At 42.4% G+C, this 19,050-nt stretch overlaps 1 protein-coding gene across 4 annotated transcripts in view; it reads left to right on the forward strand.

The window, feature by feature from the left end:
* The first annotated feature begins 7,136 nt into the window (after positions 1-7,136).
* Positions 7,137-19,050, forward strand: part of LOC139562931 (copine-7-like) — a 39,853-nt gene continuing 27,939 nt past the window's right edge. The window contains exons 1-2 of one of the 4 annotated variants that reach the window (XM_071381112.1): positions 7,137-7,341; positions 8,977-9,617. In XM_071381112.1, the coding sequence (XP_071237213.1) occupies positions 9,444-9,617 (174 nt within the window). In that variant the 5' untranslated portion in view covers positions 7,137-7,341; positions 8,977-9,443. The remainder of the gene's footprint in view (positions 7,342-8,976; positions 9,618-19,050) is intronic. The other 3 variants (XM_071381115.1, XM_071381113.1, XM_071381114.1) reach the window with 3 other exon arrangements.

A 19,050-nucleotide genomic window follows, 5' to 3' on the forward strand; every position in this document is an offset into this window, starting at 1 on the left:
CTGTTCAATGGTGTTAAACACTCAACTTTGGTACATTTGAAAAATATTTTTTCATGCTTTAGTATTTCAATTCACATTTGATGGATTATAGAAATACAGGCATCAATGCTAATGTTAAATAGTGTTTACTGTGTTGCCCAAGAGACAAATGGATGGAATATATCTTGCCCAGTCACTACCAGCAAGTGGCAGCTGTACTACATTGAAAATCACTCACCCTGGCATTTTCAAATTGTATGTGGAAACCAGTCTCCTGAATGTGAAGTACACACTATTGGAAGTGACTTTTTAGAATCGTCTTCAGTGTAAATTCATCCACAAACTATAATTTATCTTAAATTTACTGCTCTTCATTAATTTCATATAAACCCATTCAAAAGGTTGGGATGTAAAGCAGAAGTGTGCGCTTTCGAGGGGTTTTTGTTTAGCATACTTTGAATTCCTAAATATTAAGTGGCTTCTTTCACAAAGCAGGCAATCTACAAAATCTCAATGGAATGTGGCACCCTTGGCGTGTCAATTCTGGCTCCGAAAAGTTTACTGCTCACGTTAGTTTCGCTGCTAGTTCAACCAGAACCCTTGTGTGATTGTATGTTTTAGGGACTTATGAGCAATGCTCCAGCCTTCTAGTAGTTTATGAAAATGTGGTTTTGATTTGTGTAGTCAAAGAATAGATGGAAAGGGTGATTGTGGAATTCCTAGATTCCCATCCTAGCCCTAAGAGTTCCAGTTCGATATTTATAGGGGTGTAAAACGCAACATGCAACAATTTAAAATTTGAATGAGTTACAGTTCATATGAGGAAATCAGTCAATTTAAATAAATTCTTTAGGCCTGTATCTATTGATGCCATATTACTGGGAATAGAGATGCATCTGTTGTTCACAGATTCAAAAAAAAAAGTCAGATCTCGTGTGACCATTTGCAGCATGACACATCTCCTTTGCGTAGATTTGATTGTGGCCTGTGGAATGTTGTACCACTTAAGTGGCTGTGTGAAGTTGCTGGATATTGGTGGGAATGGGAACATGCTGTTATACATGTTGATCCAGAGCATCCCAAGCGTGCTCAATGGGTGACATGTCTAGTGAGTATGCAGGCCATGGAAGAACTGGGAGATTTTCAGCTTCCAGGAATTGTGTACAGATACTTGTGTATTGGGGCCGTGCATTATGCTGAAACATGAGGTGATGGTGGCGGATGAATGGCTCAACAATGGGCCTCAGGATCTCATGGTATCTGCATTCAAATTACCATCGATAAAATGCAATTGTGTTTGTTGTCCATAGCTTATGCTTGTCCTTATCATAACCCCACCGCCATCGTGGGACACTTCATAACGTTGATATCAGCAAACCGCTCGCCCACATGACACCATACATACAGTCTGCCATCTGCCCGGTACAGTTGAAACCGGGATTCATCCATGAAGAGCAGACTTCTCCAGCATGCCAGTGGCCATTGAAAGTGAGCATTTGCCTACTGAAGTTGGCTATGACGCCGAACTGCAGTCAGCTCGACCCTGGTGAGGACAACGAGCACACAGATGAACTTCCCTGAGACGGATTCTGACAAGTTGTGCAGAAATTCTTTGGTTGTGCAAACCCACAGTTTCATGAGCTGTCAAGGTGGCTGGTGAAGAAGCCGGATGTGGAGGTCCTGAGCTGGCATGGTTACAAGTGGTCTGCGGTTGTGAGGCCAGTTAGACGTGCCGCCAAATTCTCTAAAATTACTTTGTATTCTGCTTATTGTAGAGAAAATAACATTCTCCTGTAACAGCTCTGGTGGACATTCCTGCAGTTAGCATGCCAATTGCATGCTCCCTCAAAACCTGAGATATCTGTGACATTGTGTTGTGGGACAAAACTGCACATTTTAGAGTGGCCTTTTATTGTCCCCAGTACAAGGTGCACCTGTGTAATGATGATGCCGTTTAATCAGCTTGTTGATATGCCACACCTGTCAAGTGGATGGTTTATCTTGGAAAATGAGAAATGCTCACTAATAGGGATGTAAACAAATTTGAGAGAAATAAACTTTTTGTGCGTGTGGAACATTTCTGGGATCTTTTATTTCAGTTCATGAAACATGGGACCAATACTTTAAAGGGGAAAGGGGGAAACCTAGTCAGTTGTACAACTGAGTGCATTTAACCCAACCCCTCTGAATCAGAGTGGTGTGGGGGGCTGCCTAAATCGACATCCACATGTTGCTTTTATATTTTTGTTCAGTATACAAGTGCTTTCGGAAAGTTTTCAGACCCATTAACTTTCTCCACATTTTGTTACGTTACAGCAGTATTCTAAAAATGATTAAATAAAAATAATGAATCAGCAATCTACACACAATACCCCATAATGACAAAGCAAAAACAGTTTGCAAATGTATTAAAAATGAGAAACAGAAAAACCTTATTTACATAAGTATTCAGACCCTTTGCTATGAGACTCAAAATTGAGCTCAGGTGCATCCTGTTGCCATTGATCATCCTTGAGACGTTTCTACAACTTGATTGGAGTCCACCTGTTGTAAATTCTATTGATTGGAGATGATTTGGAAAGGCACACACCTGTCTATATAAGGTCCCACAGTTGACAGTGCATGTCAGAGCAAAAACCAAGCCATGAGGTCGAAGGAATATTCTGTAGAGCGTCGAGACTGGATTGTGTCGAGGCACAGATCTGGGGATAGGGTACCAAAAAATGTCTGCAGCATTGAAGGTCCCCAAGTGGCCTCAATCATTCTTAAATGGAAGAAGTTTAGAACCAGCAAGACTCTTCCTAGAGCTGGCTGCCCGGCCAAACTGAGTAATCGGGGGAGAAGGTCCTTGGTGAGGTGACCAAGAACCCGATGGTCACTCTGACAGAGCTCTAGAGTTACTCTGTGGAGATGGGAGAACCTTTCAGAAAGACAACCATCTCTGCAGCACTCCACCATCCAGGCCTTTATGGTAGAATGGCCAGACGGAAGCCACTCCTCAGTAAAAGGCACATGACAGCCCGCTTGGAGTTTGCCAAAAGGCACCTAAAGACTCTCAGACCATGAGAAACAAGATTGAACTCTTTGGCCTTAATGCCAAGCATCACGTCTGGAGGAAACCTGGCACCATCCCTACGGTGAAGCATGGTGGTTGCAGAATAGTGCAGTGGGGATGTTTTTCAGCGGCAGGGACTGGGAGACTAGTCAGGAACGAGGGGAAAGATCAACGGAGCAAAGTACAGAGATCCTTTATGAAAACTTGCTCCAGAGTGCTCAGGACCTGAGACTGGAGCGAAGGTTCACCTTCCAACAGGATAACAACCCTAAGCACACAGCCAATACAATGCAGGAGTGGCTTCAGGACAAGTCTCTGAATGTCCTTGAGTGGCCCAGCCAGAGCCCAACTTGAACCCCATCGAACATCTCTGGAGAGACCTGAAAATAGCTGTGCAGCGACGCTCCCCATCCAACCTGACAAAGCTTGAGAGGATCTGCAGACAAGAATGGGAGAAACTCCCCAAATACAGGTGTGCCAAGCTTGTAGCTTCATACCCAAGACTCAATGCTGTAATCGCTGCCAAATGTGCTTCAACGAAGTACTGAGTAAAGGGTCTGAATGCTTATGTAAGTGATTTATTTTTTATAAATTAACAAATGTCTAAACCTGTTTTTGCTTTGTCATTAGGGGGTACTGTGTGTAGTTTGAGGGGGAAAAAACAATTGAATCAATTTTATAATAAGGCTGTAACCTAACAAAAATGTGGATAAAGTCAAGGGGTCTGAATACTTTCTGAAGGCACTGTACCTTGACATTCTACCACCATGGGAATATCATGCACCTGACACTTCTGCACTGTGAGTAATATCCTGGGGATGAGATTATCACCACAGTAACGGCAGAATCTATGGTAACATAGGACAGTGCAGGTCATACAACGTCTTGGTAAAAATAAGTCGATAAGGTCTGACCGCATTGTTCCTATGCTCCTCTGATAGATTGACTGCCACAGCATGATGTCTTTTAAGGTTACTTGAATGTCAACTGTTGCAATGTATGCTATATCAATTATACTTAACCAATACACTGTAGCTTTGACAATGTACAGGAAGGCAGCCTTGAGGTGTGTGTGGGCTATACCTTAAATAAATGCATATTAATTGTAGTGTATGCAGGCTTTGTATGATGTCATGTCTCTTGAATTGCTGGGCAGTGGGAGTATTATGCAAACATCACATTTCCTCTGCTCCTGCATACTCTGTCAGCCAAGACAACCTCTGATCGGAGCGGAATAAAAAAATCAGGTGATAACTGCACAAGATTCTGTCTGTACCAGGTGTGCTTCTTTAATGTCTTCTGTTCTGATTATTTGCTTCATATTGTGGTGCTCGTCGTTTATTCATGTTCTGACTTTTTGAGTGTTTAAACTGTAATACTCTGTTCGATGTAGCTTTGACTTAGTCTTTCCCAAAAAAATTACTTACTAGTGTTTCTTTCTTGACTGTTCTCCTCTAGGCCTGTATCATAGCCTTAGGATCTAACAGGAATTGATTGAAAGGTTTATGACTGACAGCTTTCATATTAGGTCAATCAATGAAAAGTATTGAGGTAAGAAGAGGATAGGCTTCGTTTCCAATTCACTGAGCCATATTTAGATCAACTAGATCATGTTAAAACAAAAGCACACCAAATAGATTGTGAAGTGGAAATTGGAGCAACCATAGCCAGTATGGGAGCCTCTAGAATCAATGAAGTATTGGGAGTTTGCCCAATGTGTCTAAGAATATCTTAACGCAGGGGAACTACTGGGTGGAGGATTACATATGAAGTTACACAAACTCCTCATCAGTGCCTGCACAAATTCAATTTTCATGTTTTCCATTTTTGTTACCAGAATGGCAGGAATCGTTAAAGTTGGTTGGTATGTGGCTCTCGTTATCAAAATAGTTTTCTGTTGAAAGCAAGCAATCCTGCACCAATTTTACGGGAAAATATTTGAACTACACAACAGCGTAATGTCTGCTTGGGAGCTAGAGTGGTATAAACAGCTAGATAACAAGAAGACTCTTGATAAATATATGCATAAATACACATTAAGAGTCCAGAGAGAGGCTTTAGTGTTGACACAGCGGCAACAGATGGAGCTACAGCATAATGGAGCTCAGGTGTATGGCCCAGGGCACTGTTGGTTCCTACTCGCAATGAATTCCCATCGAGTTCGAGACACAGGAGGTGGGAATCTAAGACGATAGGGTGACCAGTCTTTAGGCTACAACTGCAATAAACCATCTTGCTACCGTAGCATCAAACCCCTGTCGTTGCCATGTTCATTCTGTTATTCATGGGAGCTTCTTTACATTTACTTATAAGAATTATAACATAAAGGAAATCAGTGATGCCATCAGAGGGTCATAGGTCAACGAAACAGCACTATCTCTATTTTAAAGAGGCAGAAAGCCTTGGAGGGGAGGATGTTTCCTGCTGCAGGGTTTGTTTGATGTGATCATGAGGGACAAACAGTCCAGTTAAGCGAATAATTAAAACAGAGCCAAATGTTTAGTTGAGTGGTGTTTGAATAAGTAGCTCTCTGCTCAATGTTGATTAGCCTCCCTATTTGCTGCCAATAGTCTTTCTGGAGGCCTAGTTTTTATAAGGAGCAAGACCTCAACTGTGTACCTGTGGAGTGCTCCTTGACTGGCCACCTCTGACAGAGGGGCTCAGTGAATTTAGCAAAGCTTCTCTTGTAATCAACAACAGAGCCCGGAGGATGTATTGCAACCAATGATGTTTCTTTAGAGAACATTTGGAGAGGAATTGCTAAGTCAGACATTTTCTCTGCATCCCAGAATAGGCTTTGACCTTAAGCAATGGGAGCAGGCATATAGTGCACTTTAATTCTTTCATCCAGCCTATTGTCATCCAAGTAGGAAGGCAGAAAGGATATGTGCTGTAGGTGGGACCCCCAACACTTATAATTGCTACAGTTAAGTGCTTTGAAAGGAAAATGTACAACTCTGAATACACTTCATTGTCAGCTGGAAAGCTATCATGTTATATAATCTTTAGCCAGTTTTAGTGAGTTCACAAATTATATGGGCCTTGTGGGTGGGCTGAAAAAGGCTTCATATGAAGAGAACGGGTAGAGTGTATGTGTGGGTGTCAAATGATTTTAAAACCTGCCCAACACTTGTTGATATTCAGATCATTATAGCATTAGCTATAGCCCTTTTATTGGTATTAAACAGTCTTAAACATGCCGTTGTGTGTGAGTGCAAGAGAGGATGGCAGAGGTAGCGGAAGGGTGAGAGAGTAAGAGAGAGAGAGACATTGCCTGTTATTTACAAGAGTAGCACTGACTGCGATTCATCTCCATTGTTTCTCCATTAGAGCTCAGTGTCACTTAGGATCCTTAGCTGTCTGGCCAGCCACATCAGGGTGCTCACACACACAACTTGTGCCATCACCTGAGGATCTGTCTAATTCAATCTCTGCTGTCTGGCTGTCAAGTGTCTCCTGTGTTTCCTGGGGTTGTAATTATTGACCTCTGTGAAAGACACCAGTCCTTTCAGTGATACTAAAAGTCCTATCTAGCCACTGGGAGTAATGTAGTTACATTGTGTCATACTTATAGGCCTATTACTGGAGGGAGAGACTATGTATCTCTTACTTGATGTAATTGAGTGAATATTTTTGGGTGGATTGCAGACAGTTATTTTGCCTTTGAGCTGAGCAGATATGATCTGGCAACAAGGTGCAGAGATAAGCCAGCAATACAAATGCAAGCCATTGGAATTTATTGTGGGGGGGAAGCCTCACATTGTATGTGGACAGTATATGTAGCCCATTAGTGTTGAGGAAAACATTTGTGGTTGTATGTGTGTAATCTGTATGCTTTAATTGTCTGTTGGTCACTGTATTTTATTTTATTTTATTTGATCTATAGCAGATTAAATCAAAAGGCTTATCAACAAATGCATAAATGCTCTGGTGGTCAACTTTAGCTAAGGCTCACGGGAAAATGAACAGAAAGGAGAGATGATTAGTGTGGAACAGCCGCCAAGAGTGTTCGTGTCTCACTATTGTGAACCGCTGTCGCACCTCTACGTCTCCCTCCAGCGGATTCTGTGGACATTGCGAGCTTTAACGGTGTGGTTTGGAAGATCCACTCCCTCGCTCTGCTATCACACACCCCTTGCTTCTACCACTTTCCCTCCACTGTTCCTGAGTTTCGGAAAATCAAGCAGTGTGTTGAAGGAAAGGTAACAACAAGTGTAAGTTCAGTGGACCACGTCAGGTAGGAACAAGCAGCAAGAGTTTGGATGTATTATTTTGAAGCATATGATGCAAGTTTCTGAATGATTGAGGTAATCGAACAAAATAATTTTATTGTGGAGTATTTTTGGAATAGTATACGTTCATATTGTATTGTTATATCATTCATTGTGAAATGCTTGGATTCATTCAGAGGCTGTGGAGGTGCATCGATAAACGACCAGTTTAGCCAGTAATGTAGATCAGTTTATATATATTATGTGATGATAATTGAAAGAATAAGGCAGCCGCGCTTCTCTGTCACCCTCAACAAATCATGCTATAGTTATCGTAGGAAATCATTTAGGTTGAGACCAAAGTTGAGAACAAAATCTTTGTCTCACCTTTCTTAGTTGGATAAAAGTCATGTCAATTACAATTGTACTAGTCTTGAGTAGTCATGTATCAAGCTTAGCTGTCTATAACTGACTGTCTACCAGATATAGCACAGATATATACTAGATAGACACATTATATTTGAAATGCACATGCTACGCCCAGTTTAACATGACCAGGGAGGGGTGTGTGCCCGTGCAGTTGTTGGTTCATCTGTCAGACAACAGGTTGTAGACATATTGCTGATCAATAATAGGTTATGAGAATCTCTTTTCCACATTTTCGCTTTTATCTGTAACATTTATAGATCAGCACTCTTATTTTTTGCATTTATTTTCCACCATCATATTAAATGTCATTGCAATATATTGAAAAAATAATTATAAGAACATGGAACCAACTGAACGTTACAAGTGTTGGGCAGATTATTTCGAACTAATTACAACTCTCGGTTATTGGTTGTTTTATAGTAGCCAATAATCTCAATATGTATTCTATTTTATGAGTCATATGGAGCCCTTATTTGTTTATTGTTTTTAACTACCTCGTCAAACACGTATGATTGCTGCCAAGGGCGCCTGATCTAATGTAACATAATTGCTTCAACCGAGCCTCACCCCACTGGAGAGCAGCAGCCGAGTGACTGAAGGTCGCTGTCCATTGTCGGTGGTGCTGAAATGGGGCAATGTGGATTCTTGCGCCTGGGCAGGCTTTGTCACTATTATATTTTTTTACTGAGTAGCAATTCACCTGTTATTATTCAATCACCTTCATAGCCTACCTCATATGCAAACTTGTTCCTGTCTGAACTTGGATTCTGCTAATATTTATTTGGGCTCAATAGCATTTTGTTTGTGGATATATGCTATTTTGCAGATACTTAAACGCCCAGTGCAGTCAAAAAACAGATTTTTTTCTGTGTTTTATATATGTATTCACACTATGAGGTTGGAATAATACTGTTGACATTTTGAAAATTATTATGCCTTTTAATACAAAAGCTGTTTGAAAAGACCACCTGAAATGTCAACCTGTTTTGGTGAGATTGAATGTTTTGGCCTGCCTGGTGACATCACCAGGCGGTAAATTAGCCCAATAAGAAAGACCGTTCCAAATCTCTTTGCCAATTATATCTAATTTTCAGTTTTACCCACTCAGACCACTCCCAGACAGTCGTAGAAAAATTATTGCTTTAGAAATTGCTCTTTGCTAAGAAGCTATTTTTGTTTATTTTTGACCATTTTAATTGAAAACAATCACAGTAAGGTACTTTATTGTTACTCAGAAATGATTTGATATTGAGATAAAAACAGCTGCATTGGACCTTTTTAATTTGTGTTTTCTTTACATAGATACAGTACAGTACCTGTGTGGACTTTGAAGAGAAGGATGATCGGGAGCATACCCTTTTTTAACCCAGTTGTGATGCTCATGGACAACTTTTTCATGAAGAACACATGAAAACACATTTTGGCTGATCCTGAATTGTGACTCTCCACAGCTTTCTGGTCATCTAATCAAGACTCCCCAGCCTCCATCCAGCTCGGCCCACCCTGTCTGTTATCGCTGCAGAAATTAAATGACACCTGCCGTCATCTCAAATACAGACCTCTGAGAGAACTCTTTTCCCTTTTGTAACATTCACTGCCAAGTCCAAGGATCCATTCTTCTCTTCTATGTATCTAACTCTGTGACATTTCAGTGCCTCGCTCTGCTTGAATCCCTTAGCCATCCCTAGTAGTTCCCATTACTCTGAGCTCTCAGCAGCACCCACCATCTCTTGCTCCTTACTGGTTGACACCTCGGGTACTGAGCCAGGATGAATGACGTCCAGGATGCTACCTCCCCAGGGGCCGCCCTCGGTGGCCCTGTCGCCTGCGTCTCCAAAGTGGAGCTGCGCGTCGCCTGCAAGGCCCTGCTGGACCGAGACACACTGAACAAGTCTGACCCATGTGTCATACTCATGTTGCAGAACCAGGGACAGTGGACAGAGGTGAGTACCCCCCCCCCCCATCCCCTGTATGTCCCCAATCTACTGGCCTGGTAAAGTCTTAACTAACATGGTTCACTCCATAATGTACTGATGGTATGAACAATAAGTAATGGATGTTGATGCTAAAACAACTAAGCCTGTGAAGCTCAAACCCCAGTAATGAGCTGCATAAGTATCTCTATGATGTTGACATGTAACATTGGGTAGTATGACACCAGTTTATTAAAATAACAATGATTCCGTGTATGACAGAGTTGGATAGCATGAGGTGAACCAGAGAGTGCTTGTTTCTACTGAATGGAAGGCATTGTCACCTAGCAGGATATGGACGGCACAGTGGGAGGGGCAGCCCTCTCTCCCCTCCCTCCATTTCTCCATATCAAAGCTGAGCCACGTTTGGAGGATAAAAAAAAAGAGTTATCTGGAAGGCAGTGGTGGCTTGAAGATAGGAGTGAGATTTAAGGAGTGAGCTGTTTGTGTGAACGTGTCAGACTGAAGGATGAAGTCTTAATCCTGCTCCCATTATCCCAACAGCTGGGCAGTGCACCAGATCACAGAGAACAAAGTAGAGCCAGGGAGAAGTGGCATGTCTGGTGTTGGCTTGGTGGTATTGCTGCCATCTTCTTTTCTTTTGAAATGGATTCTGATTTATAGAGTAGCTACCTGAAACTGAATTGGAATTCTCAAACAGATCACCAAGAACATTGTTCATATGAGGGAGGGGGACAGGAAATCTTATTTTCCTTTTCACGCTTCTTCCTCTACTCTCCCTATCTCTTTCTCACAATCTCTTTCTACGTTGCAGATCATAGATTCTTGTCTGTCTTGGAATTACACTGGTACACTATCTGTAATATGAGCTGGGGGTGTGTGAGCTATGAATAGCATATTTCCCATGATGCAGTAGTCCACTATAGTAGTCCACAATGATATTCTGTATATCTATAAGGCTGTTTGAATTATAGGTGGTTAAAGAAATCCATATTTGTTCCTTCATTCCATTGCATTCCCATATGAGATGGGATGATTTGAGATGGGATGATTTGAGATGGGATGATTTGAGATGGGATGATTTGAGATGGGATTCCAACCTGGCACTGCTGATGTATGTTGATATGAATCTTTGGTAGTAAGCACAGAGGCCTACACTTCCCATTCCCTTGTTAATTAAGCCATGCATTAGGTGCAAAATATGTTAACAAAGTGGAGGACCATAAGAGTGTCTGTAATGGTTGTAAGTGTATATACTGAGTGTACAAAAGTAAAAACATAAAATGTTTAATTCCATGTATTACAAACATGGCACTCATTCCAGACCTGCCAGTGGTGCTATAGATCATAGGTAAAAACAAGACAGAAAGGGAGTCTTCTAATTACTATATTGTAACGAAACAAATATCATCAATCTAAAAAAGTGTTGGCAATATATCATATACACTGAATGTAGGAAACATTAACCTGTACGGGATTGGTCCCCCCCCCACGGGACGGTTGAGCTAACGTGTGCTAATGTGATTAGCATGATGTTTTAAGAAACAAGAACATTTCCCAGGACATAGACATATCTGATATGGGTAGGAAGCTTAAATTCTTGCTAATCTAACTGCACTGTCCAATTTACAGTAGCTATTATCGTGAAATAATACCATGCTATTGTTTGAGGAGAGTGCACAGTTATGAATTTGAAAATGTATAAATAACCAATTAGGCACATTTTGGCATTCTTGATACAACATTTTGAACAGAAATACAATGGTTCATTGGATCAGTCTAAAACGTTGCACATACACTGCTGCCATCTAGTGGCCAAAATCTAAATAGCGCCTAGATTCCTATGTCATATTTTGGACTTTCTCTTGCATTTCAAAGATGAAAAAAAAGAAAAGTAAAAAAAGCTTTTTTCTTATCTTTTACCAGATCTAATGTGTTATATTCTCCTACATAAATTTCACATTTCCACAAACTTCAAAGTGGCTCCTTTCAAATGGTATCAAGAATATGCATATCCTTGCTTCTGGTCCTGAGCTACAGGCAGTTTAGATTTAGGCATGTCATTTTAGGCCAATTTTTTTTTTGTAACGGGTCCGATCCTTAAGAGGGAAACCCTGCTCTTCCATGACAGACTGACCAGGTGAATCCAGGTGAAGGCTATGCTCCCTTATTGATGTCACTCGTTAAATCCACTTCAATCAGTGTAGATGAAGGGGAGGAGACAGGTTAAAGACAATTGAGACATTGATTGTGTATGTGTGCCATTCAGAGGGTGAATGGGCTAGACTAAATATTTAAGTGCCTTTGAATGGGGTATGATGCTGGGTTTTTTACACTCAACAGTTTCTTGTGTGTATCAAGAATGGTCCACCACCCAAAGGACATCCAGCCAACTTAACACAACTTTGGGAAGCATTGGAGTCAACATGGGCCAACATCCCTGTGAATTGTATTTATTTATCCTTATTTCACCAAGGTCTCTTTTACAGATGAGCCGTGAATGACATAAATTACAGAAAATACACAACAATATAAATGCAAAATGCAAGCAGAAAAAAACACGGTCATAAAAAACAAACACATTTTAGTAGTAAGGTCCTCAATCAGCTTTCTGAATTGCCCTAGAGGCACCAAAACATCAAATTTAAGAACATTTTGAAGATTGTTCCACAAATAAGGTGCAAGGAATTTCAAGAGTAAACCATGCCTGAGACACCTTGTAGAGTCCATGCCCTGAAGAGTTGAGGCTGTTCTGAGGGCAAAAGGGGGTGCAACTCAATATTAGCAAGTTGTTCCTAATTTCTTGTACATGTTGCAATTATGCCCCAATGTATTGGCCTCTTCTCCAGGCATTGCCAGATAATGATTAACAAGTGACAATGCCAAATCGTAGTGTGTTGAGATGGGAAGCATTTATTGAGGCCCAGTTAATGGTTATGAATGAGAAATATGTTCCGAAGCTTTGGCAATAATGAAGCTTGGCTGATAGTGTTGAGCACACACTAATCAATTTGTCGCTGTGGTAATGCAATAAAACAACATTTCATGAGGAAATTAACCTGGGTTCTCTGCAAACGGAGCATTTGAGTAGTTTACATAACTCCCCTGAATTCAGCTCGAGCATTAGGAGGTGATATAATTGATACAACCTAATGCTCTGAATAACCATATCATCCATGTCAGTGGAGAATGCAATTTGTTACAGCAAAACAAATGCCATGAAACAAGAATCCTGAAATGTGAGTCTGTCAAGCCCAGTCAATACTGAATGTCAGTCTGCAAGAAGAATTGAGAAATAGGGGTGGAGAAAGAGCGAGAGGGTGAGAGAAAAATACTGCATCCCTGCTATCTACTGTTTGCAATGGTCTGTTAACCCTTTGACCTAAAAAATATATATAACTCTCACAACAGCTTTGGCTCGCTGTTCTTTGAGGGCTGCCTTTAGTTCTTTGTGTTACACACTGTTACAGTAACTACATTCAAATGACTTTAATCCCCTGTGTGCTTGCTATTCATTAGCTGTGTGTCACAGACACACACACACACACACACACACACACACACACACACACACACACACACACACACACACACACACACACACACACACACACACACACACACACACACACACACACACACACACACACACACACACACACACACACACACACACACACACAGGGAGACAGACACACCACTCAGAACTTTGTGGTATCTGTCCATCAGCTTTAGGAGATTGGGAAGACGCTTAATTTGCGAATTGAGCAAGAGGAACAAGACAATATTGTGTTTTATTGTCACGGATGTAAGTGGTAGTTCATCAATGTAGTCCATGCAGTGCATTGAATTACATTATTTTTTGGCCTGAATTTTCCAGGCAGCATTACTCACTGCTACACTATATATACAAAAGTATGTGGACACCCCTTCAAATTAGTGAATTTGGCTATTTCAGGGGTATAAAATCCATAGACTAACATTGGCAGTACAATGGCCTTCTGAAGAGCTCAGTGACATTCAACGTGGCACTGCCATAGGATGCCACCTTTCCAACAAGTCAGTTCGTCATATTTCTGCCCTGCTAGAGCTGCCCCGGTCAACTGTAAGTGCTGTTATTGTGAAGTGGAAACGTCTAGGACCAACAACGGACCTCCGAGTGCTGAAGAGCATAATGATCGTCTGTCCTCGGTTGACACACTCACTAACAAGTTTCAAACTTCCTCTGGAAGTAACTTCAGCACAAGAACTGATCGTTGGGAGCATCACAAAATGGGTTTCCATGGCTGAGCAGCCTAAGTTCACCATGTGCAATGCCAAGCGTAGGCTGGAGTGGTGTAAAGCTCGCCGCCATTGGACTCTGGAGCAGTGGAAACGTGTTCTCTGGAGTGATGAATCACGCTTCACCATCTGGCAGGCCGATAGACAAATCTAGATTTGGCGGGTGCCAGGAGAAAGCTACCTGACCGAATGCATAGTGCCAACTGTAAAGTTTGGTGGAGGAGGAATAATGGTCTGTTTTCCATGGTTCAGACTAGGCCCTTTAGTTCCAGTGAAGGGAAATCTTAATGCTACAGCATACAATAGAATCATCTAGAATGTCATTCTTCCAACTTTGTGGCAACAGTTTGGGGAAGGCCCTTTCCTGTTTCAGCATGACAAGGCCCCCGTGCACAAAGTGAGGGCCATACAGAAATGGTTTGTCGAAATCAGTGGGGAAGAACTTGACTAGCCTGCACAGAGCCCTGACCTCAACCCTATCAAACATCTTTGGGATGAATTGGAACGTCGACAGCGAGCCAGGCCTGATCACCTAACATCAGTGCCTGACCTCACTAATGCTTTTGTGGCTGAATGGAAGCAAGTCCCTGCAACAATGTTCCAACATCTATAACAGCCTTCCCAGAAGAGTGGAGGCTGTTCTAACAGCAGAGGGTGGACCAACTCCAAATTTATGCCCATGATTTTGGAATGAGATGTTCGACAAGCAGGTGTCCACATACTTTTGGTCATGTAGTGTATCTTATCCAGAAGCGGTGTGTGGGTAAAATCACTGGGGAAGCCAAGCCAGGAAAAAAAAGCCATATTACAACCTATGTGTTGTGATAATTGCGTTGTTTGCTCTATAACCTGTTAGTACATATGCCTTGCGACTGTGATGTATAGGCCAAAGGCTGAGACAATAAGAAGACAGTGGCAGAATAAATTGAACCACACCTTTGTTTCATCACAAAACCAGAAAGCAGCCGTTGTCCGGTGAAGTCCACAAAGCATATTGCCTGTAACAAACAGTTACATGACCTACAGCATGGTCAAGAAAGTTCATGTTTCTGACATTTTCAGACTACAATTTTGAACCACAGAGAGATACTGCAAGTCGCAAAGAACGCAGGAGCTGCCGCCACTATTCCTAATACAGTGACAACTAAAAGATACCAAAAACTATTTTGTCCAATCAATGTAAGTTACATATGATGTGATTGTCCATGGTTCTGATTTATTTGTCTGTGTGTTGGTGAAAGTATAAAATAACATGTTGACTCACCCTACTTGTAGAGAAACACCAATGCCACCCTCCCTTTCATGCTGACAAAAATGGTCTATGACTATCATACAGTACAGTCTTATTTCTTTGTTGTCCTAGGCTACCTGGCTAAAATAATTGCTCGCTAGCCCAACTTCCTTTCATAGGCAATGTTAGCCTTCTACATGTAGCTACATATTGAACTTCCATCCTCTCAGTCCAGGGTCACAGTGTAGTTTATGGTTGGATCAGAATTGCCTTTATAATTATTGGCCAGGACGGAGAACTAAGTAAAACCACAAGTCCAAATCCCTATCTCCATCCATGGCTAATTTAGGAAAGGGAAAATTTTAGCTAGCTAGCCACCAGAGGACAACAACAAAATGAGATGCAACAATTCAAGTTGTTTCAATAGATGCTGTATTTCTCTATGATAGGACTGAAGCCAAATCCAAACTGGCTTCCCTTGACACTTTATTTTGGTACGCCAGGACCATTCACAGTTGAGTTCAATGCTGATTGACAATTATTTTATAATTTTTTTTAATCAAGGGAGGCCAAATGCTTGCTAACTTCCCTTGCATTCAATGCTACGGGCAGCAGCAATATCGTACTCTTTATGACCAGACCGCATCAGATAGATGGCCTACACATACAGAGACAGAAGGGCGCTGTTTCTCTCGCTCGGATGTCTTGTCAGGTGAGAAATTCAGCCTCTTGCGAACTGAAGGCCATTTATAAAAACACAGACGTAAGATACATTATTTTATGTTTTTTTTCTTGGTAAATGTTTTGAGAAAGCCTGGCTTCCCTTGTGTAACAGTATAACTTTAAACCGTCCCCTCGCCCCGACACGGGCGCGAACCAGGGACCCTCTGCACACATCAACAACAGTCACCCACGAAGCATCGTTACCCATCGCACCACAAAAGCCGCGGCCCTTGCAGAGCAAGGGGCAACACTACTTCTAGGTTTCAGAGCAAGTGACGTAACTGATTGAAACGCTATCAGCGCGTACCCGCTAACTAGCTAGCCATTTCACATCCGTTACACTCACCCCCCTTTCAACCTCCTCCTTTTCCGCAGCAACCAGTGATCCGGGTCAACAGCATCAATGTAACAGTATAACTTTAAACCGTCCCCTCGCCCATACCCGGGCGCGAACCAGGGACCCTCTGCACACATCAACAACTGACACCCACGAAGCGTCGTTACCCATCGCTCCACAAAAGCCGCGGCCCTTGCAGAGCAAGGGGCAACACTATTTCTAGGTTTCAGAGCAAGTGACGTAACTGATTGAAACGCTATTAGCGCGTACCCGCTAATAGCTAGCCATTTCACATCCGTTACACTTGGCATCCATCAATACATGCCACTGATATTAACCATACCAGTGCTGTTGATATACAGTGGCTGAAGCATGTTTGTTGATGTAGACGCCACTTCATGGTTTTACTAAAGATAGAATTCAGCAAAACAGAGAGCTGTGTCAAGATAGTTGGGCTGTGGAAGAGGCTCTTGAATGAACACTCCCTTGTGATATGTGTTGTACTGCTCTGTATTTCAGTCTTTGGTGGCCCACTCCTTTGCTCTCAAATCCATCTGAACAGGTATGCAACATTGTCATGCAAATCATTTGCTCATCATGCCAAAGGCTGAGAAAGAGCGAGTAGCTAAATCGACACATCTTGCTTCTCTCTCGCTCTCCTGCCGAATGAATGCGGCACATTTATTTATTTATTTTATACAATATTCTGCCCATATTAACACATTTATATACAATATTCTGCCACCAGCCAGCCGTCGTTCCCCAGCCAATCGTGCACACGTGTCGGGTGTGCAGACGAAAAAGTCGCCGACAAAGGAAGGCTTCTGCAGACTTCACTGTATAATATAACGCGGTGCTTCAATGGACACAAGGACAAACCCTCATAACTTTTTTAGTTGACTATGTGATTATACATATTTTATAAAAGTTAGGTATCACGAAATCGACTCACATTTTCCCTCTCTGAATCCCCCCCACCTGTAGCGGTTTTGCATTCTAATGTTTATCACTGATACAACTTTCCCTGTATGAAAATTACTTAGATTCCTCTTTTCTCTGTGTAAAAAAACATCAAATCATGACATCAGTTATCTTAAGGTCGGAAAGTCGTAGCTCTAGAAAGATACCGGAGTTTCCGACTTGGAATTCCGTGTTGGCTGACCTTTCAAAAAGATTTTTCCCAGTTTGAGCTATTTTATTTTATTTTTTCCAAAGTTCCCAGTCGTTTTGAACGCGGCATTACACCCCTACTCTTACGATAAGTGCCATGGATTTTTTTATGCCCACAGAGTCAGGACACCCGTTTAAAATCCCATCTGAAAGACCCTACGTAGGGCAATGTCCCCTTCACTGCTCTGGGGCATAGAGCCCTACAGTGAGGGTGTCAAACAGTTGGATATAAGAGCAACGTCAACTCACCAACATTACGACCAGGAATACGACTTTCCTGAAGCGGATCCTCTGTTTGGTCCACCACCCAGGACAATGGCTCTGATCACAGCCAGCGACCCAAAACAACGGCGCCGCAGAAGGTGCAGACAGAGCGGTCTTCTGGTCAGGCTCCATAGACGGGCACATCGCGCAGCGCTCCCGAGCATACTACTCGTCAATGTCCAGTCTCTTGACAACAAGGTAGACGAAATCCGAGCAAGGGTTGCCTTCCAGAGAGACATCAGAGATTGTAACGTTCTTTGTTTCACGGAAACATGGCTCACTCGGGATACGTTATCAGTCGGTACAGCCACCTGGTTTCTTCACGCATCTCGCCGACAGAAACAAATGTCTCTCTGGTAAGAAGAGGGGTGGGGGTGTATGCCTTATGATTAACGAGACGCGGTGTGATCATAACAACATACAGGAACTCAAGTCCTTCTGTTCACCTGACCTAGAATTCCTTACAATCAGATGCCGACCGCATTATCTACCAAGAGAATTCTCTTCGATCATAATCACAGTCGTGTATATCCCCCCCAAGCAGACACCTCGACGGCCATGAAATAACTTCATTGGACTCTATGTTAACTGGAAACCACATATCCTGAGGCTGCATTTATTGTAGCTGGGGATTTTAACAAGGCTAATCTGAAAACAAGGCTCCCTAAATTTTATCAGCATATCGAATGCGCGACCCGGGCTGGCAAAACCCTGGATCATTGTTATTCTAACTTCCGTGAGGCATACAAAGCCCTCCCCCGCCCTCCTTTCGGAAAATCTGACCACGACTTAATTTTGTTGCGCCCAGTCTATAGACCGAAACTTAAACAGGAAACGCCTGTGCTCAGGTCTGTTCAACGCTGGTCCGACCAATTGGATTCCATGCTTCACGATTGCTTCGATCACGTGGACTGAGATATGTTCCTCATAGCGTCGGACAATAACATTGATGAATACGCTGATTCGGCGAGCGAGTTTATTAGCAAGTGCATCGGTGATGTTGTACCCACAGCGTCTAGTAAAACCTTCCCCAACCAGAAACCGTGGATTGATGGCAGCATTCGCGCAAAACTGAAAGTGCGAACCACTGCTTTTAATCAGGGCAAGGCAACCGGAAACATGACCGAATACGAAGTGTAGCTATTCCCTCCGCAAGGCAATCAAACAAACTAAGCGTCAGTATAGAGACAAAGTAGAGTCGCAATTCAACGGCTCAGACACGAGAGGTTTGTGGCAGGGTCTACAGTCAATCACGGACTACAAAAAGAAAACCAGCCCTGTCGCGGACCATGATGTCTTGCTCCCAGACAAACTAAACAACTTCTTTGCTCACTTTGAGGACAATACAGTGCCACCAACACAGGTCAGCGCGCACTGTGCCCGGCCCGCCACAGGAGTCGCTAGTGCGCGATGAGACAAGGATATCCCTACCTGCC

Source organism: Salvelinus alpinus, chromosome 33, assembly GCF_045679555.1.
Source record: "Salvelinus alpinus chromosome 33, SLU_Salpinus.1, whole genome shotgun sequence".
Lineage (NCBI taxonomy): Eukaryota > Metazoa > Chordata > Actinopteri > Salmoniformes > Salmonidae > Salvelinus > Salvelinus alpinus.